Source organism: Bactrocera neohumeralis, chromosome 6 (genome assembly GCF_024586455.1).
Source record: "Bactrocera neohumeralis isolate Rockhampton chromosome 6, APGP_CSIRO_Bneo_wtdbg2-racon-allhic-juicebox.fasta_v2, whole genome shotgun sequence".
In the NCBI taxonomy this organism is placed as follows: Eukaryota; Metazoa; Arthropoda; class Insecta; order Diptera; family Tephritidae; genus Bactrocera; species Bactrocera neohumeralis.
The window spans coordinates 27502755-27525775 of NC_065923.1; the positions used below are offsets into that span (position 1 = coordinate 27502755).

General features: G+C 34.7%; 1 protein-coding gene across 1 annotated transcript in view; it reads left to right on the top strand.

Moving 5' to 3' along the window:
* Positions 1 to 710: 710 nt before the first annotated feature.
* The window catches only part of LOC126762661 (gonadotropin-releasing hormone receptor), a 29041-nt gene continuing 6730 nt past the window's right edge, over positions 711 to 23021 (top strand). The window contains 2 exon segments of the mRNA XM_050479566.1: positions 711 to 767; positions 20660 to 21452. Of these exon segments, the coding sequence (XP_050335523.1) occupies positions 20697 to 21452 (756 nt within the window). The 5' untranslated portion in view covers positions 711 to 767; positions 20660 to 20696.

Consider the following 23021-nt stretch of genomic DNA (forward strand, 5'->3'; position numbering starts at 1 on the left):
TCGGGCTGATAAAGGTCATGAATAGGTGATTGTGTTGAGAAAGTGAAGCACGCACACATACAAAAAAGCGGCGTTTGTGTTTGAATGTGTGTATATAAACATGTAATCGTATTATATGCAACAACAAAGTGATTTAGAGGCAGAAAACCGTTACAGCTTTAGTTGCCGCTGGAATTTGTGTTGTTGCTATTATTGTTGTAAATGTGATTTCTAAGCGAAAACCACGTGATGGAATGAAGTCTTTTTTTTTAATTTTTGCCCGGAAAATGCTTCAATTACTTAGCTACTAAGCCGTTAACTGTTAACTGTTGCGTTCACTTGGAATTATTCAAATTTTGTGAACGCACACAAAAGCAAACAAATACCTTAGGGCACATACATATACAAATCCGTGTTATAAATATATGCTGTACATAAATAATTTCGTAAATAAAACAACAACATGCTCATTTAATTAATGTGTGTTTTTGTTGTGTTTTTTGTGTGTTCACAAAGTGTTTTCCAACTGTGCAAATAAAAGGTGAAATATAAATGCGGAATAATGGAAAGAATCATGAATTTCGAACGATAAAAATCGTGTTGAAATATGCAAATAAAATTTCATTGTGAATAACGGAAAACATATATAAATATGATTCTTTAGCGCGCATAAAACCACATAGTTTCCACCACACAAATAAAGTTATGTAATATAAATAATAAATAGTAAAAAATAATAAAAATTATAGTTCAAACGCCAAGAAGTGTTAGCGCTTGCAGAGCATTTGGTAAGCAGTTTGACTAAAAATTCACTTAAATTACATACAGACATATATGGAATAGTACATAAAAACTCATCATACTATATAATATAAAGCCAAAAAAAAATAAAGGAAAAGAAAAATATTTGAATCAATAAAATAAATGGAAAATATGAAAGGAAGTTGGGAAAAATAAGAGCTCAAATAAATAAAATTGAGATTATAGTTGGCAATGAAACGAAAATTTTATTTTTGTTAATTTTGTTTATATTAACGGTATTGGCAAGTGTTGAATATGAAATGTTGAAGCTATAACATACACTATAGGGAAAAATATGATGCCGTTTAGCGTAAAAATCAACTGCGTGGCTGCAAAATTTTACTACTAGAACATTTTGGAATAAAAAATATATAATTAAGAATTTGAAATAATTAAAAAGAAAAAGGTTTGATTCTATGAAATTTCGATACAAGTGAAATAGATGTCTTAGCATTGGAAATTAAAGTATTTGGCAACATTGATGTAAACAAGAAAGTGGCACCAAATAAAAAAAACTATTAAATGTCTTAATTACCTCATTACCATCATTAAACCTGTGTGAGTAATATTGTATAGTTATTAAAAATATTAATTTAGATAAGCAATATTTTGTAAAATTTAATTAAAATGTTTTAGGAATCGCGATTTCAACAAAAAAAATTATTGACAAATATTATATTCATTATCTAAAAAAGAAAAAAAAAAATTGAATGAAAATTTTGTACTTAAAAAAACAATAAAAAATTAAATTCTACTAAAAATTTTAATAAACTTTTTCACGGCCAAATAAAACTCCTTATTGACCGTCTGTCCTTCCGGAGCAAATTCATGAATGCACCAAACCATGAATATCGAGAAAAACAATGACCATCACCTTGATTGTTGAGCGTCTTTGGTTTTTTGGTTTCGGCTCGTTTTTTTCCCACATTCTGAGGATTGTTGACTTGTTTGTATGTCAAACTCATAAAACCATGTATTATCGGCAGTTATAATGCTTTCCATGAATGTGGAGCTTTAACGAGACAAGTCGAGCAGCGTTTCATTCCCAAAATATCAACCAAAATCAATCGAGTGGACTCGCGAGAGATGTCAAGCTCTCTCACCTTCTCTGTAACACTTGTCTGACGATTTTCAAGCACCATATCCTTCATTTTTTTAATATATTCATCAGTTGAAGAGATCGAATCGATGGTCGTCCAGAACGAGGCATGTCTTCAACGATCTCTGACCGTCTTTGAAGGCTTGTGCAACTTGTAGGCTTGTGTTTTTGATAGAACTGAATCACCGCAAGTCTTTTCCAATATTCGCAACAATTCTCGACACAAAATTTCGTTAGAAATACAAAATTTGAGACAAATTCTCTTTTTAATATTTTTATCTACATATTGTAAAAATCGCAATGAACTGCTGGGGTATACCAACTTAAGGAGCACTGAACTGTAAACAAACTGGTTAACAGATCACGCTCATATTGGCATAATAATTAATGACAATCCTACCAACTTAGTAAAATACATTTTTTTGAAATATCATTTACCCCGGGGAATTGAAATATACACTCATATCAACTGTAAAGTGTGGGAATGACAAAAAAAAAAACATTTTCACGTAATACACATTGCCAATATATAGTAAGCTTGATAACGCTTCACCCAATTTTCGATACACTTGTTATAAGGCTTGTAACTTTTTAGGTAATGACTTTTAATGGTTTCATTGTACTCATGTTACGTTTCTCGATTCGGAATTTGCAGCTTCAAAATCAGAGAGATCTCAGGGAGCCAATTCTGACGATAAAGATAAGCGAGCTATGATCACAATCATGCTAGAATACGAAGACGAATTATCGGGGTGAAAAATTCACTCCAAAATTTTGTCGTCTACGACGAATTGCTTCACAGAAACGCCTCAAAACCGTTAAGTTGTAGGCCTTTTTGATCATTTGATCCTGTGTAATGAATTTGTGGAGAACCACACTACAATAAATAGAAAACGATGAACATCACTCTAATTTTTGACCAACTTTGATGTGGTGTTTTCGGTTTCGGCTCATTTTCGGAATGCCAGGCAACATTGTTAAGCAGTTTCGATGTCGTATTGATAAGCCCAAGGCTCGTCGCCATTAATGATTCGTTTGATGAACGCCCTCAGCTACGCTGTTAAGCATCTCTTTTGCGAGTCTAGCATTGACACGTTTCACATCCAAAACATTAACCAAAACAGCTAAATCAATCCATCAGAAATGTTGACATCCCCAGCTATCTCTTTGATGCCAAGCATTTCACACACTGCTTCTTCAATCTTTTCGATATTATCGTCATTAACAGAGATGAACGGAAGACTCGCACGAATTTTCGCTGATCTCACCTTTACTGATTGCTTTGTGTTACACCGATACTTATGTTTCAGATAAAGTCTATTCCCCAAAACACTTCTGTAATATTTTCAATGATTCCGTAACTGTGATTCTAATGGAAAGGCAAAATTGCAAGCTAATTCCTGAGTCAATTTTTTCCATAGAAAAAATCTACGGATAAACTTTTTATATACCAGTTCGGTTTTCCGAATCAAATTTGATCATATGGTACATCATAGTAGTTTGACTAAATAGTGAGAACTGGATTTGAATGAAATTAGTTAATACGTTTATTTAGTCACAGTGATACAATTTGTATTTTTTTCGACTAAAATTTGATTTCGTTAAGCGTTTTCGTATCCACATAGACTCAGTGAGTAGATACTTCTTTATTTGCATTAAAAAAGTAAAAAAATTGGCTGTTTGAACAAACTGTTGTGTAAGTTCTGGTTGCCTTCTCTAAGATTTCATCAAAACTTTCGAACTCACAAACAAATTTGCCAAGCATATATACATACATGTTTCTCCAAAAATACAAAATTTCAGTTTTCTATAAGAGTACCAGAACAAAACCGCTCAGTTTTCGACGTTCTAAGGCAAACTATATAGTCGTAAGTTCAAATGCGAATGCTAACGCATTTCAAGTTAACTAAACTGACATGTTTAACAAAAGTAATATAGTATTTTGTTGCATTTGAAGTCAATTAGCCAAACTGTCATGTGAGATGTTCTGCTGCCTTCTGTTTGACTGTCGTCATGTGTTTATCGATCCTAGCCATAAGAACTTTGGATTATTATTCAACCATAAAGTACTAATTAAGTTGTATCAGTGGTAGTAGGGGAAATTACATTATGATAAATTTAGCTCAAGTTACAGGCGGTCCGCAATACGTGTATAGAAAATTGAATTAATCATTGACTTGTTTGTGCCTAAAAGCGTAGAACTTTGAAAGCTATTGTTATTAATATTTTTTATATATTTTGCACTTAATGTTTAATGTTAAAATGCAGTAATTGTATGTTAATGACATAGACATAATTACATAGACAACCGTTGCAACCCAAGTCGGCAATTTGTTCAATGTGCGCTCCAGTAAGACTTTGAGTACTTTTGTAGTACGTCTGTCATGGGAAATATTTCAACAACGTAGCTATTATTTTAATTTTCATCCCTTTTGGAGTTGAAGGGGTTAAATGTTTAGGACACTTCACACAAAGCATTATATTGTCCATGTGACCGGACCACTTTTGATTTAATTTTTATACTCTCGCAACAAAGTTGCTAAGGAGAGTATTATAGTTTTGTTCACATAACTGTTGTTTGTAAGTCCTAACACTAAAAGAGTCAGATATAGGGTTATATATACCAAAGTGATCAGGGTGATGAGTAAAGTTGAAATCCGGATGTCTGTCTGTCCGTCCGTCCGTCCGTGCAAGCTGTAACTTGAGTAAAAATCGAGATATCAGATCGAAACACTTGTACACGTATTTCTTGGCTTCATAAGAAGTTTAAGTTCGAAGATGGGCAAAAGCGGCCCACTGCCACGCCCACAAAATGGCGAAAACCGAAAACCTACAAAGTGTAATAACTAAGCCATAAAAAAAAGATATTAAAGGGAAATTTGGCACAAAGGATCACATTAGGGAGGGGCATATTTGGACGTATTTTTTTTGGAAAAGTGGGCGTGGCCCCGCCCCCTACTAAGTTTTTGTACATATCTCGGAAACTACTATAGCTTTGTCAACCAAACTCTATAGAGTCGTTTCGTTCAGGCATTTCCATATACAGTTCAAAAATGGAAGAAATCAGATAATAACCACGCCCATCTCCCATACAAAGGTTATGTTGAAAATCACTAAAAGTGCGTTAACCGACTAATAAAAAACGTCAGAAACACTAAATTTTACGGAAGAAATGGCAGAAGGAAGCAGCACCCAGGCTTTTTTTTTTAAATTGAAAACGGGCGTGGCGTCGCCCACTTTTGGACCAAAAACCATATTTCAGGAACTACTAATCTAATTTACTTGTTTTTTTTAATATCCAAGAAAACTGAATTACTGGAATGCCTTAATTGACCGCACGTCTTTTCTAGAGCCTTCCTCTATATAAAGACTCCATAGAACATAATGTGCTTGACTATGGTGTCGTAGGGTCAGAGGACCCCTTTCGGTGAAGGAGCCCACCTTTTTCCAATGGCACCAACACTGCAGTATAAGGCAATCGATGTCTTTTTTGCTGTCCCTTCGATATTCGGCTTCCATGAAAGCTCCCTATCCGGAATGAATTCTAGACGGATCTTATATCTTCTAGTAAATAAAACCATCTAGGTTTTATTTGGGTTGATGGCGAGATCACTTCCGACTGCCCAATTTGTTACTGCGCTGAGATACACTTGCGTCAAAAAAGTTGTCAAATAGATCAAAAGCTCACTATACGCCATTTATTTATAACTCAACATGAAAGTCTTGTCACAGAAGAGCATGGCCATCGTTACTCTCATATATCATATATATATTTCCATTCATTTTTAGAAGTAAGTTGTATAAATCTAGCTCGATTAATCTAACTAAGATTATGCCATATTCGTGTTAACATGGAGTCTGAACTCAGCAGCAGCTTTAAGAGAACTACCATGTTCATCCAATTTGACATAGAAGAATATAAATTCCGCTTAATAAACTTTGTACTAAACTTTTTGCTGTTGCAAGCATGAGTAGAAGTGCTGTAATCTCAGCTAAAGCATAAACGGGCGTGCGTAAACTGAAATCACTGGCGATGCCAATAGGTATGTGTATACGTGTGAAAGTGTCAGGGAAATGACAGTAAAACTGTAAAGAAGGGTGGTCAATAGAAACACATACACAGAAATACTGAAGGACATAACTCAAGCACTCAATTGTGTTAACTGAATGTGAAATACAAGAAATATATGATTCGTAAGTGTAGGAACGTACAAGTATGTGTGCTTGCGAGTGGTGAATTATTGCTTGTACCCAGTTATTTACAATTGTGAGTGGATTTTTTTAGAAGAAAGGCCCTACATTGACCCTCACGCATACACTTGCGTATTCACATATGTACATACATATATATTGGTATATATTCTTATGTTACATATGTGCATGTGTACAATTTTTTCATTCTTGAATTAATTTGTGTGTCATAAACACGCAAACTTGTTGAGTTTGAATAATGGTTCACAATAGGCGTGGAATAATTTATGACAAATTAGAAGCTCGAATAAAAATGATGTAAATATACAAGTGCATATATATGTATGTGCATTCTTATATAACTAGCACTTAAGAAATATTTGTCGGCAGTAAAATACATATAATTGGAGATATTATGGCCTGCACACATATATATATATATATATTGTAATAAGAAAAAGGAAAATAAAGAGAGCAAATAATGCAGTTGAAAGTAAGGCTTAGTTTTAGTACATTTTTTAAACAAATAATCAGATTAGTTTTGACCTAAGAAACTTTTGAAACTTTTGAACTGAAGTTTAACAACGATTTTGTGGTTATTGTTATTGAACCAAAATACAATATTCATATACAAATCTAACAGGCATATATGTATATATTATTTCCAAGTTGATCCTTTTTTAATTTTCAAGCATCCCCTGAAGCTTCAATTTTTGCCCTAAAAAAGTATCCAACATAAACAAGATCTTAATACTCATTTCTAATAGTGCCTATGTTAATATCCTTTTCCCATACATATAACATTGGACTTTGAAAAACTGTTATTCTAATACAGAAATTTCGGTTCCACAAAAAAGATCTTACAGATTTTTTTCAAAAAAATATTTCTTTAAATCTTATACGCAGTAAAAATTATACAACAAATGTATTGAGTGTTCATACAAGTGCCTTATAAACTTTGTGTTGCTCATACGACATGGTGTCCCATATAAATTACGATTTAAATATAAAATAAAGAGCTTGTTTACATTGTGTAAATTTGTAGAACCAAAACGGAAATTTTATTGGACCTCTGCAAAAAAAATCAACTTGGGAAATAACGGTTACCCTAATGCCCATTACAAATCCTTGGGCAAATACAAAATCTTAACATGCGCACATATACTTGACCTTGAGAAATATTTTGCAATACACATTGGGTATGTGCTCTACTATTATTTTTTAACCTTTCCATCGCTTTTGTAGTTGTTGTGCTTTGATAAAGGACGTTTATGAGTTGTCATGTGCACTTTATGTGGAGTGAAGCGAGGCAGCCTCGCTGCAGACTCGCAAGTGATACGTAATATCGAGACTTTCTTTTTATTACCTACTCATAAATATCCATCTGCCACTTGCCGCTGCTGTTGGGTTTATCTGCTTCACAATATTAAAAGATAGCTACTACAAGTAGCTATGTGCATGCAGTTTTCTACTAACTATAAAGGGTGAGTCGATTGAACTGTGCTGCAAATTTTAAACAATGGAACAAAGATAAAAATTATAATAGATATTTCAAGTAAAAACTATTGCAACAATTTCGTTGTGTAATTATTAGAAAAATAAAATTAAAAATGTTGCCACCTATTTGGACATTTTAGAAAAACAATTTATATAATAAGTTAAATTAACACAAAAATACCGGTCTCAAACTAAAAAACTTGAAGGGCGTTTGGAGCTCAACTTTTTTTTTTGTAGAGAGTTGCCACCTGTTTAGAAATTTAGTACAATAAAATTTGTAAGGTGAATACAATAGTACAATTTGTGTAACATTCTGATAGTGTAAGGAAATTTGTAGTATTACATTTTTTAATAGAGTTGCCACACGTTTAGAAAAAATAATGCAATCAATATTTTAAGGTGAATGTAATAATACAATTTGTGGAACATACTGTTTAATTTAAGCTGAGCGTATTTTTTATGAGAGTTGCCACCTGTTTAGAATAATTAATGCAATTAATTTTTGAAGATTACAGAAATATTACAATTTGTGTGACATGCTGACAGTTTAAAAAATTTTGCTATTTCACAATTTTTAATAGTGTTGCCATCTGTTTAGGAAAAAATGATTTGACTTTATTTTTATAATTAATGAAATGTTGAAGCATAGTACTCAAAGCAAAATAGTTTGGTTAAAGCATATACATTGTTGCAATTATTTTTCAAATAGCTAGCTGTTAAATTAAAGAAAATTAAAAAAAAAAAACATATTTACACATATAAAAATAACAATTTAAAAAAATTTGGAAACACATTACTATGCTCTGAAGTGAGCCACAATTATTGGCGAGCAATTACAATTATATTACATTTTCTGTACTGCATTATTATTTTTTTTATTGCGAACCCACGACGCTATTTATTATTTTTTATCAAGAATTACATAATTCGTGCCATTAACCTTAAACTTTAGTATACGCAAGGTAAAACTGTTCAACATGATCTTGAAAAGTTTTGGAGAATTTTTGCTTGACTAGAAGCAGACCTCAACCAGACAACTGCAGCCATATTTACGACTATTACGCGACAATTTACGAATAAGCTCAATAATGAGTTCGTGGAAAATCACTCAGAATATTTCATTTGAACTAATAAACAACTTTGAAATTACTTGATAATAATTTTTGTGTATTTCGTGATATTTTCATGACTTTTTAGCAGATAAGAAGAAGCGTGCTACTGTTACAATAGAACAAACTACAAATGGAAATTTTTACTTTAACTCTTTAACTGTCTTTAAAAGTTTCAAGCACGTGGCATCATTTCGTGAAATTAATTTTGATCTCAAGCATACTTATACCACCTTTCTAATATACTAAAGAACCGAATACATTGTCCTTGTTCGATTTGAAGAACGGGTGGCCACCCAGCTTATATATGTAAATTTGCAACTTTGGTGCTCCAATAATTCTTTTTGATATCCCATAGTTCAGTTATCTCATTAATTTTATATTAATTTTATTAAAGAAAAATTTTTTTAAGATGTGGCTACACTATATGTATATGCAGTCAATAAATTTTATTTCACCGATTAGCAATATAATCTTTATTTTATTGATTTATTTAAATATGAAATAGGCATAGTTCCACATTTTGTTTACAATGTAATTAATTTGCCCTATATTCTCTTTTCCATAATTTTATTAAATCAAATAATAAATGTTCTTCCAAAAAATGCGGGGTTATAGCATTGACAGACGGCAGCGTTAAACCAGATTAATTGCATTTTTTGGGATCAATATCAGGTAGTTATCAGCTTCCGTTAGCTGAATCCAAACATAACTCAATCAAAATTTTAGGGAGTTTGTGAGATTTTCGTTGGCAACATTGTTAAAAATGGCCAATTTTCATCTATTGTGAATGAAATACAAGCAACCCTGACAGCTGTTTATCAAATTCTCAATATAATATCAATAAAACTTCTATGTTATGATGCAGTTTTAAAAATAATATGTTGATATGCTTTTGTAATAAAAAATGGTTTGGTAAAAATTGGTCGGCTAACAACTGCAAGGTTTATCTTCTATCAATTTTCATAGAAAATATTATAAAAAGGACAATGAGCTGTTTATGAGAGCTTCAAACTCTCATAGCTGCCGTCTGTCACCTACAAATTTGGATCTGATTTAGTGCGCAGTTAATCCGGATTAACGCTGCCGTCTGTCAAGGCTTTTACTTGCTACTCTCATTATTTTGACAGCAACCTTTGTTTTACAAATGTCCACATCAAAGAATATCAATTCCGCACCCACTCACACTATCACGTATCACTTCCGTTAGATCGACTCATATCATGTCAATCAAAGATGATAGATTGAGGTCAACTAACTGAATACTCTGTGAATACGAAAGGGTTTATAAAGCCAATACGCATATATGTAGTTACCCAATTATAGCAACACAAATAATTATGTGGCATTTCATGCGGCCTACTCACTACACAGTGTAATGGTATTTTGTCCATTAGACGTGCACTAAAATAGAATTAATTCGAAGGTGTAGGAAGGAGCGGAAGTAAATAGAAATTGTTGCATATTTCAAGTGTTAATTTGAGGTATTTTTAAGTAAAAAAGAGTTTCGAAGAAAAACAGTCATAAATGCGCAGTTATGTATGCAATTTACTAGAATCTTTTCACTCTTGAGCGACCTTTGGCAATACGACGGCTTTATTCTGAGGTCCATACGTCTAGATAGGCGAACTAATCTGAAATTTTTAACCCTCGAGCGATCTTTGGCAATACGACGGCCTTATTCTTCGGTCTATATGTCTAGATACGCGAACTAATCTGAAATTTTGCGCACATACTTTCCTTTTCAGGAACTTAGATTATTGTCCAAGAAAATGCTATAATGTCCTGAACAATCAAAATCAAGATTAAAGTTCTGTATACCCTTTTATACTATAAGAAATGCACTTTTCTAGGTTATTAGAGCTTCGGCGCAGCCTAGGAAATTTAATTTAAAGATCTGGGACGCTAACCGTAGGTCTCATGAGAGCAGGTTATGTTAAACCTAAGCAGATCCGGATTTAGAAGCGGAAAAGGACTTTAACTCGGCAGCATTCCAAAAATTTTTTGGTTGATGTTGTTATTACGGATACCTAATCCCCGTTTGGATAGTAAGGATTAGATAAGTCTTCGTCGACGTCATCCAACGGTAGGCTCAAGAACGTGCTGTTTCGAAGGGGTCAGACCAAAGGTAGAAGGATGTCAGATGAGTGGGGTTAGTGGAGCATTCAAAGAGGTGGCCAGTGCCATGCGGAGACTCACTGCACACTGAACATATTATATATTAGATACACCGGGGTTTATTCTGAATAAGGTAGGAGTTTAACCTGCTACAGTATCCAGAACGAAGCTACGCAAGGAGACTCTCTTTTCTCGCGGCATTTCGAGGTCTTCGACTCGATGGGTGGTGATTCGGCTCCAAGTACGCTGTTCACAGAGAGGAAGCCGGTGAAGGTGTTGGTGGCTCCACTGTGAATGACAGTCAGTGCTTGTTGGAAATTGGTTGCCTCCGAAGTTTGATGTCGTCGACGTAATTGAGGAAATGGCCTATTGATACTCCTAGCAATTGACTGCTGAGATGATTTCTGCGAAATAAAACTGCTTGAAGAGGATTTCATTATGTTTCTTAGCTGGGAGCATACGGGCCTCGCTGAGCAGTTGTTCGCCATCAACAGCCATCCTGTTTTAGTCCGGAGTGCAGTGTTCTGACACTCTGTGGCTTCCTCGTCTGCGCTTCACTGCATTCAGGAGACCATATTGATGCAGCGTAATTAAGAACCGGCCAATCGATTGCCTTGTATGTTGCCAACAACGTTTCTTTGTCTGTTCCCCATGTGCTGCCAGCTAGTGACTTGAAGATTTTGTTGCGGCTTTGACAACAATCGTGGTTGTGTGAAGAGTGAAGGAACACAGACTATTGAATGTCACACTTAAAATCTTCGGGTTATTCACAGTCGAAATTTAACGCCATCGACTGCAATATTAAGGTCAAGTCTGTACTCTTTCATCCAGTTAGTTAATATGGTAGCTTTAGTAGGCGAGATTGTTAGGTTCCGAGGAAGCATGAACGACTTTTTTTTGGTCTTCTAATGCGGTTACAATAACAGCAGGCGAAAGAACTTAGAAATTTGAATTTTCCTGAACTACTCGAGCATGGATAATGTTAACTTCAAAATGCCCTGTGATTAAGTCGCATTCAAATGTACCAACATAATTATCATTAAAATATTATTACAACAACAACAATTACATAATTTTCGTTACAATGTACCAATTTCGCTGTAATTAAATTTTATATTTCTATACACTTATATGTTAGTACTTATATACATACATACATACATATGTAATTTAAATAAGACGATTGTTATTAAATTTGCTTTGAGCAAAATTGGGTAGATTCTAAATTTCGAAAAGTGTTTCATGCTTCCACAAAACAAAGCAGCAAATAACATTCTTTTCCTACAGGCCAACGTCGCATTCTCACTTTTATTACAGTTATAATTGTATTTGTATTCAATATGCTGACAGTGGGAGGTTAAGTGCCCGGGTAAATGTGCCCACCTGCCAACAGCGCCACTGGTAAGGGCACATACAGGTGAGCCCCCGCTAAGAGTTCGTCAAATTCCTCGCTGAAAAGCTGAAGTTTGCTTAGTTACCTTTCGAAATACGTACTTTCATGTACATAAACTTGTGTATAAGGGTGTTTGTATATATATGTGTATAAAAGATATGACCACAACCACTTGCGCCCAAAATGGTTGAGTCCATGTCTTGTTATTAGGCGTCACTAATGTCTCACATTCTGGCGGAAGACAATCAAAGTACACAGAACCGAACATAATTGTGAACAAATAATGAATGACCAAAACGAATTAACTTATGGGCTCTGTTTGTAAGTGTAAATAGTTTTCTTCATAAGAGTGGATGGTATGTACATTATATATATATTATATACATTGTGACAAATTGGAAAGGAAATTGTAATTAAACTCCCCGTTGCAAATGATATTTCAAAATAATGTATTTTTCTAAGTTGGTGGGACTGTCCTTAATTACTATGAAAAATATGAACGCGATCTGTCAACCAGTTTGTTTGCATCAGCTGCTCAAGTCGGTACACCTCAGTAGTGCGGTGCAATGTTTACAATGGATAAAAATATCGAACAAAGAATTTGTCTCAAATTTTGTATTTTTAACCAAATTTCGTGTGTAGAATAGTTGCGAATGTTGGAAAACGCTAACGATGATTCAGTTTTATCAAAAACACAAGCCTACGAGTGGTACAAAGCCTTCAAAGACGCTAAAAACATCATTAAAGACATGCCTCTTTCTGGACGACCTTCGACCTCATCAACTGATGAAAATACTAAAAAAGTGACGGATATGGTGCTTGAAAATCGTCAAGCAAGTGGTAGAGAGGTGGCAAGAGAACTTGGCATCTCTCGTGAATCCGTTCGAATGATTTTGGTGGATATTTTGGGTATGAAGCGCGGTCTTGCTCGACATATTATCTTAAACAGGTCTCTTTGAACATACTTGATTGTACGAATTCTGATCCCACATTCATGGAGAGCATTATAGCTAGCGATGAGGCACGGGTATATGAGTTTGACATGCTAACAAGTCAACAATAGTAGGAATGGAGGGGAAAAACGCGCCGAAACCAAAAAACCACGCCAAATCCGCTCAAATATTAAAGAGATGCTCATTGTTTTTTTTTTTTTAATATTGGTGTTTTGGTGCATCATGAATTTGTTTCGGAAGGCTAGACGATCAATAAGGACTTTTATTTGGCCGTGTTGAGGCGTTTGCGTGAAAACATCAGTCGGTGAACTAGAAAAATCGTTGGCATAAGTGTATCTCTTTGAAGGCGACGAAAATTGATAAATAAAAAAATTTTGTAGTTTGTTTACAATTTTCGAGTACTATATATTTATACAAACTATATACTACATATACATACATACATATATACATAAAATATGTTAAGAACATACAAAAAGAAATGATGAATCGGCAGCTCAAATAAAATTTTATAGTTCGGTGCTCCAACGCAAAAACAATATTGGCTGCGTTAAGAAAGAAATTTGTTAAGCAACTTGTTCGCTGGCTTGTCTTATATACTTTTGCGATGTGTGTGTGTGCCGAGTACATGTCTTCAAGCAAAGCACGTTTTCCTACAATCATTTGTTTCCGCTTACACTGCAATATTTGGACAAAAAGCTAATGAAGGTATAAAAACCAATATTATAAACACATATGTACATATGTATATGTATATATGTATGTACATAGATATATGCCATCGATGTCAGTAAACTGTTCATTAATTAGAATCGAATTGATTTGCTGCTTAATATGAATGTATGGTTTATATTGCCATTTACGGTAAACAAATCCATGCTTTGACTGCATTAGGGCGATCCAAAAATATGCGAATTTAAGCACTCGCTAATGTTTCTTTTTGGTAATTTAAGTACACCTGAATAATAATATATCAGATTTTAGAGCACACCCTAATGCTTATTTATTGTCAATAAGAAGCATTCTGCTAACTACTTTCATAATATTTCAATTTAAAACCATTATGATGCAACATTCTAACATTTAATTACCACCTTAATGTTCTTTTTTATACTTAATGACCACCCTAATACTACCCAGTGTGTGCATAAATTTTCACGGGTATTTATTTATATATATATCCAAGCATTTCCGCCAATAGTTAGTCAACGACTTTTTGCCTTTGCTCTCAGAACCAGATATTTAGGAACTAATTAATTAAGAGAAATGAAGATGCTGATGCCGCAAGCTTAACGTCCATAAATTACATACAAAAATAATTGAGCACATGACAGAAGAAATACCCAATCTCTAATGTTAATAATAATTTAAGGCAAAAATATGTGGGATTTGGTGGAACTTTGACGGGTTCCACTTTATTTATGGTATAAAGAAACCTTCCTCCGTCTAAGACGTTTAATAAAGATACCCTTTAATAATTCCTGCCATAAAGGGCAAGTAACAAGTTTTGTATATAAAAAAAAACATATTTTAAAACTGTCCGAACGCTTTCAAAAATCAGCCGAAATTCTTCAAAAAAATTATTGAGTGATAGTAATTTGTTGTCGACTTTCTCATTAGATTTTTGAACTAGTTTGCAGACCATTTTATGGGCTGGTCAGGAACTATTTTACTCTCGTAGTCGATTGCCATTGAACGTTAGATTTGTTTGCAGAAATCATCAGGTATTTCAAATGACAGTTCCGAGACGTTGTAGGAATATTTATACTTATGTGGTTTAAAAAAGAAAGATTACTTTGAAAAGCCTCCCTCAAGATCATGAAAATCATTCATTCGAAATAATCATGACTACAATTCTAGACATATGATGGTGCCTTCGGGTCTTTTCAGTAGTCAACTTGGTATGAAAGCCTTGGAAGTTCTCCTTCCTACGATCGGCGTTCAAAAATTTGCTTGCAACACCGTTTGTTTGGTAAGTCAGATTATATATTATATCCACCATACGTTCCAGGAATCCTTGAGCGCCTTTATATTCGGTTCACTATATTCACCCAGTAAGACGTAATTCAATACTATTAAAGATAAATTATTAAATAGCATGTTTTTCTATTCCAATAAAAATCGGTCAAAAGAAAGCTTTGCTTTCGTTAGAGTTTGATTTGGAATTTCGTAGCTGATCGTGAAAAACTTATTAAACTTAAAATTCAAACTTATAGATAAATTTTTTTCATGGATCAAGTTCAGTTCACTTCAAACCCGCACTCTATTCAAATCTGTTGTCATCTTCTATATTTCTCCACTAAATTTTGTTCGCCTAGAGGGCAGAGGGTAACAAACCTTTGCAATTATAAGGCTTAAGGCGGTATTCTAGTCTAGAAATGTTATTTAACGGCATTTTTTAAAGTCCAATAAAAAAAAAAACTAAGAACATTTTTACTATCCAATTTTTTATCAGATATTTATTTATATTTTGAACAAAAAAAATAAAAAAAATTTTTGTGATAATTTAAATGGTGCGACTGTTTGACACGATTTTTTTGATCTGACAAAAAAAAACATTAATCACTATAAATGCCGTTATCGTCTGAACTAGGATAAATAAAAAAAAAATGCTTCAGTAAATGGCGACTGTTTGAATTTTTGCGCCCGTTTTTTGCCAAAGATCAAAATTTTTTAAAAATCCTAGTTCCAACCATAGAGAGATACATAACACACCAAATTTCAAGTTAATCGGTTCATTAGAACTTGAGAAATCATGTCAGAAGTGTTGAAAATAGTAGTTTCGAGAAAAACGCGATTAAAGATTTGAGTCTAACTCAGCCGGTTTGCACGCTGCGTCACTAAAATAGCTATAAGTCGGTAAATAATAGGAATTTTAAAAATTTCTTTGGGGAATATATTCTTAAAGGTCCAGTCTTTAAGAATATGCAAAAAAAATCGATTTTTTCAAAATTCTAGACTAGAATACCCCCTTAAGGTTCAACACCACTGCATTAAGCGGTTCCTAGACTCTGCATTTGGCAGTGGAATGTATATATTCTGGTTATGAATTTCAGGTAATTTTAAAGTGTCGTAAAAAAGGCAATTAATATTTTTACTATCCATTTTTTTATTAGTTATTTGTTAATTTTAGAAGAGTACAGAAAAAAATTAAAAACTAAAAAAAGTAAAAAATTTAAAAAATTATGAGCTGACGAAGTGGGGGGTCTCTAAAAATTTCCACGTGACCATACCCATGATTTCAACTCTCCTAGTTATCTGGAACCAAAAAAAAAACAAGATTATTAATCTAGAATAATATTGCAATGGCCGGAACTACGGAAAAGTGGGAAAAAATTTGTTTCACAAAATGGCGACTGCCAAAAAAAATAATCACTTTTTCTGATTATTTCGAATTTTGTAAAAATAATAAAAATAAAAATTTGGGGATGGGGCTAGTTCCAACCGTAGACAAGCCTATAAAGAAGACTTTATAAAAATTTCAAGTAAATCGGTCCAGTAGAACCTGAGAAATCGTGGGTATCGTTCCGAAAAAGTCAGTTTTGAGAAAAACGCGTTTAAAGTTTCGCGTAAAGTCTTTTGTTCGATTAGTTCCGGCCGAACCAGTTTGGATGCCGGGTCAAAAAAATGCCTATATCTCCGAAAATAATTTGAATTTTGAAAAATCCTCTTGTACACATATTCTTGAATAGTTAAACTTTGAAAATATAAAAAAAAAATCGATTTTTTTAAATTTCTAGACCAGAATACCCCCCTATGTTAGTAAGACGTCTGTTCCCGCACACTATCAGATCCATTTACTTATTTTCTTGATAATATCTAGAAAATGTAATCTTCATATAACCCAGACTTCAACCGGTAATGTTAAACAAAATTTCAAATCATCCGACCGTTTCCTGCTGAATGACTCCTTACATTGGCATTTATCCAATACAAGTTCGTTCTGAATGCAGCAGATCAAAATAACGGGTATGAGAACTAACATATAATAAGAGAGAACGAGATAAAGACCAACATTTATTTCCTATCACCATTGTAAAATATTATTAAATTAGTAATATTCTGCTAAATAGAAATTTAAATAACCTGTCTTCATACCTAACCTAACCTAACTGCTTTTATCTTCTCAGTCTAGTGGCTGTTGAGTATATGCTTAAGAACCGCACTTTACCTCAGCAAGCGCCATAAATATTGATTTAACTTACACTTTAGTATGAAAGGGTTAAGTCAATGCAAGCTTTCTTTCTTTTTCTTATTTAGTGTTGGATTTTTAATTTTGATCTTAAGTGTGTCAAAGTTCATTTGGTGTACAAATTTAATTTACTTGTAAGCACAATAAAGGTCTCCCTGCACCTGGAGTAGGGTAACCGGAAATTTAATTAGGTGTTGGATATGTTTTTCTTTTCTTTCCCCATTATTTTCGCTTTTCAAAATAAATCACACAAATTTTGTAAATAAATTTGGGGTTAAAGGATGGCACACAGCACAGCAAGCCTCCAACCACTTAAGTTTTAAAACTTATGTTTAGAATGAATGAAGAAAGAGAAGAAGTAAAGCTAAATTTATTACATTCTCGCCAACTCTTGTCATTCGGTAGACAAAATTTAGTCAGAGAGTTTTAATTGTTTTCCATTTCTTCAATGAAAGAATCAAGATTGACACGAGATAAGAATAACTCTTCTCGTAACTAAGAAAAACACTGCAATTTAATACAGGAAAGTACAGTAGTAAGGGACACCAGAGAACTAAAAAATTTTAAATAGTGGGTGTGGATCCCAAATAGGTTTCATATATGTATGTACATATGTATATGACAAAATACTGCAGTCAAATCGATCTAACTTACTGGAACAAATCTTTCTGATATCTCCCCACAGAGCGCGTGTATAAATGTTCGGTTACAGGCGAACTTAACCGTTTTTTCACTTATTTCTACTCACTGCCCCTCAGTTTGAACAACATTTTTCCAAACTTGATGGACTTTACTTGTACTTGACTTACATATGTATACATATACACCCTCTTGATACTTTCGCTTGGATGTCGAGAAAGTATACCAAAGTCATACACACCAGACACTCAATGAAACCAGCAACACATTTTTGAAATCTGCTGGGTCCATGAACAAACAGTTTTTATTTCCTTGCTGTTATTTCTACTTATAGGGGTGCCACATGATGGTCAAAAGTTGATCAAATAACATAAAATTAAATTTAATTTTGCTCCTCGACTGGCCCTACATTCCATACATAGATGCCTTAAACAAGAAAGAAGTAAAGTAAAAGCTTGGGTGGAAGAGGCTTAGCCAGAAAACTCCTTCACAATTTGAGCGCTATTTGCGAATATTTAAAGAGAAAGGGAATACATAAACAGTTATTTACTCATTGCTACAGCGGTTCTTATCATTTCTCGTTTTTCCGTTACACGCACGAACGCTCACGCGGCATCAACGGACTTTTTCATAAAGACGAAACTGCCAATAAGCCACGAACGTGTACACTTCCTTACTAACTTACTTACTTTTTAGCTAACTGAAAAGCGGCAAATGCCAATAGAATTTATATTTGATGCATCTGCAGAGAAAAAGCAATTTTTCAGAGTTGTAATTTTTTGTGTGTATATTTATGGAAAGAGGGAGCTAAATGTTTTTAAACAAAAAAACACAACATAAAAGCTTGGAAAAATATTGCGTATACATTTTTTACGACTTAAAAACATACTATTTCTATCATTAGAGCATACAGTGGTAAAAATTTAATCCTCCAACGTGTGCTCATAATCTTCAGCTACTTGTGTAGTTAGCTAAACACAGCCAACTTCACTTAATTACGAAGTCAAGCCATAACCATATACGAAGACATCATAAAGTAGGCGAATTTATGAGACATGTGAATGGGTAAGCTGGTTAAGCCTCTTAAGAAGTAGGAAAAACTTCAGAATCCAAAAGTGGAGTAGTGAGTAGTTTACAGAAGTGTAGAGGAACCTTGGTACATACTTAAAATTCATATGTGTAAACGTACAAACGTACACTTTGTATATGGTGGGCAGAACAATATCCCAGCAGTGAAACAGTGAATCAGTATGAATGTCAGATATATCTTATACCGATATCGGTATTATAAATTTCATGAAGCCGATTAATTTTTTTATTAAGTTTGCCACGAGGTTTGTAAAAACTAAAAGGAATGTTGGAGACCCTATAAAATATATATACATAAATGGTCTACATGACGAGCTTGTCCGTCTGTCTGACTGTATATTAGTTCCTCAGTCTTTGAGACATCGATCTGACGCACACGTTCTTTTCTCCCCGAGAAATTGTCTAAATCGCCGATATCGGAGTACCATAGTATATAGCTACATAGCAAAATGAGCGATTAAGATCAAGTTCTTGTATGGAATCTTTTGTTTTTATGAAGAGCTCTTGTTTAATTTTTCAAATTACAGTTATTTTTATGATAACGTGGCAACTCTGGCCAAACACAAATTTTGCAGAAAAATGTATCTCTCCTTTAACTAATCCTAAAAAAATCAGTATGAAGTAAGATGCTTAGCAAAGAAAATATTCCATTGCCATGTAACTTAATATTTTATTTGTATTTTTTCTTAGAAGTTGAATCAGTTCATTAACCAAATACTAAATGACTGATATGAGGACAAAAAGTGTTACTACTCCACTGTTAAAATAGAATAGAAAATAATTGAGGCTCTGCACTGCGACCTGTGTCTATTGTGCCCTCCCAATATTTATAACATATAACCTATAATTCTAGGAGCTTGCTGGGCGCGACAGAGATGACATGATCCCAGTCCACGTAGATGGAACCTAGGCCCTTGAGCCTGCTTTTATAAATTGCTTGGCAATCTAGAATCAGGTGTTCTGGAGTTTCCTGATCCATGTCGCAAAACCGGCAGTTTGCGCAAGAGACTATGCCCATATTGGACAAGTGTTTCCTGAGCCTGCAGTGCCCTGTATAGGACGCGACAAGAAGACGGAATTTATCTCGGGAGAGGTTGATCATATCCCTAACCCTTGCATCATTGTACCCTCGCAGTAGTAGCTTGGCGTAGCGCATTCCTGTTGCCGCAGAGCGGGCTAGTTCGTCAGCCAGTTGATTGCCGGCTACCTCCTTATACCCCGGCACCCAGATAAGGTATATCTTATTGCAAACTGTGCAAACTGATAGGTGGTTCAGCCTTCCTACACACTGTTCAACTAAAAGCGATTTGACCTCATAGCCTCCAATTGATATGGATAGTTTTGTATGTGGTCCTGCAATACCTGCTCCAATGTCTTCCGGGGTCTTCGAGACGTCAGTGTATTGTTATATTGAGACTAAATAACGAAGAAAATATTTTTATGCAATCAGATACGAGTTCCAAAAAAATTTATTCCAACGAAGTAGAGATTCATAATTCTAATAAAGTATTTATCGTATTTGACCAGACTAAAATTTTGAAAATTGAAATTGAAAATATTCAAAATTAACAAAAAACTTTTCCCATTTCCTCATTACAGAGAAAACACATATTTACCTGGAAAAATAAATCACTAAATGGAAGGTGCAAGTGTGGTGGCAACATCCATTCTCAATTCACCAGCAGCCGTGGGAGCAATGCTTGAACATATCGCAGAGAATTTAAGCCACCCGCAGCAATATTACGAGAGTCATGAACCCCACGCACGAGTGGCGGCAGCCGCAATTGCTCCAACAACACTACCAAATATAGCACTGTCACGCTTGGCGCAAGTTCTCACAATAACACAAAATTTAACGGATAATACCACAATATATCCTTATCTGCCAGACACTTTAGACACAACACTTACACCGTCAGCAACGAGTAAAGAAGTTTTCTACACACATGCGCCACAATTCTCCACCACCACGCTGATAAAGGTCTGTGTGCTGGGTGTGATGGCGATTTTCTCACTCTTCGGCAATATGCTCACCATGTGGAACATCTATAAGACACGCTTCAAGCGGCGTAGCTTGCGCAACTCTTGGAATGCCATCTATTCGTTGTTGTTTCATCTATCGATCGCCGATTTGCTTGTAACGGGTTTCTGTATTATCGGCGAGGCGGCCTGGGCGTACACGGTGCAATGGCGTGGCGGTGATCTCTTGTGTAAATTCTTCAAGCTCTTCCAGATGTTTAGCTTATATTTATCCACCTACGTGATGGTGCTGATCGGTGTGGATCGTTGGTTTGCGGTGAAATTTCCCATGCGTTCATTATATATGACCAAGAGATGCTATCAATTTCTGGGCATTGTCTACATGTCTTCGTTCATATTGAGCATACCACAGGTGAGTGGAGTTGTTTTTATTCCAGGAATATTATCATAAATCGCAGTTATTAGAGTAACTGTTAATAGCTTATATAGTTATAGTTAGTTCAACTTTTACTTTTACACAAGCCCTCCAACGATTCAGACATTGTAGTCCAGTGCACCCAAATCATTTCAAATAAGTCTTGACATTGATCTGGCAGATAAGTTCATTTCTCATAACATAATTTTCTGTTTTAGAAGGAGATATCTGCGAACACGAATTTATGGCAATTTATGGTATTGCTGCGAAATGCGCTTTAAGGCTCAGGAAAGCCAGGTATATGAAGAGGCCCGAACAAGGAAACGCCGAAGTTGTCTCTTCCTTCAACTGCTTTCTTGTAAACTTGGATCACTGCTTTAAAACTATTATTACCCATCTAAAGAGGCCTTTAACCGAATAAAATCCGGGTCAATTCCGGTATCGGAGAACTGGCTGTCTTGGGAATTTTAATTCCGGTTTCGTAGAACCGGCTGTCTTTGGATTTGCTTGTGGGAGTCTTTCCTTGCTTCTGTACTGACAGAGTCGCTGGAGAAGAGGCATAATGCGCTTTTCCATAGAAAGATCGAAGCTAATGCGGAAGATTGGAGGGAGACTGTAAGGAGCCCTCCGTCAATCTTTAGGCTATCGGACCACTGCAGTGTTTTTCGAGCAGAACTGGCTGCTATTAAAGTAGCAGTAGACGTACTCTTACGAAGTATAGCTTATTTCAGGGAGTTAAGCATTCACTCCAACAGCAGAGCCACAATACTAGCGCTGAGCTTGCTAACTGTGCTCTTAAAGCTAATCAAGGAGTGTATGTCCTCAGTAGAAATAGCTTCCAGTTACTTTATTTTCTTAATTAGTTGGGTGCCTGGTTATAACGTAATCGCTGGTAACTACCAAGTGATTAAATTAGCCACACTGGGCACCTTTGTTTCGCTCACATCGGAGTAGGACCGACTTGGAACTCCATCTTGTATACCTTACGTGCACTTTGGAGGGGCTGGTCACCGACCCGCTCTTGTGCGAATACAAGATCCTTTTGTCCTAAAGTAGATTAAGGAAGACAGGAAGATATAGCAGAGGATATATATTGAACTACTTGCTCTTAGCAAAGTTCTTTTTGCTGCAATCGTAGGGATTCGTACTGGACATTGTACAATAGGCAGTCATGTGGTAAGTTTAAAAATTCTGTTGGATGCAAGTTATCAAAGCTGTATGGAAAGAGTTATTTAACCTTTGCAAAGCTGAGATTAAAAAGTCGTGTCTTTCTTACCTTAGGCGGAACTTAGACGTGATAGACTCGAAGCGCTTTGTAGATTTTTGAAAGTCTTATAATCTAAACTATAGAAGTTGTATGTGCCACAACGGATCCGCGTTGCAAGCTGTTCAAGAAGCATCTCCATTAGGATCGATTACATGAACTAACATAACTTAACCTAATAATGTGTAAACTGCAGCTACGATATCGAAAATGCCATATCGTGTGAACGGTCGCATAAATTTTTATCGAAAAAAGTATTAAACGTATTATTAAAATACTCCTCCGTACTCTAGGAAAGACCA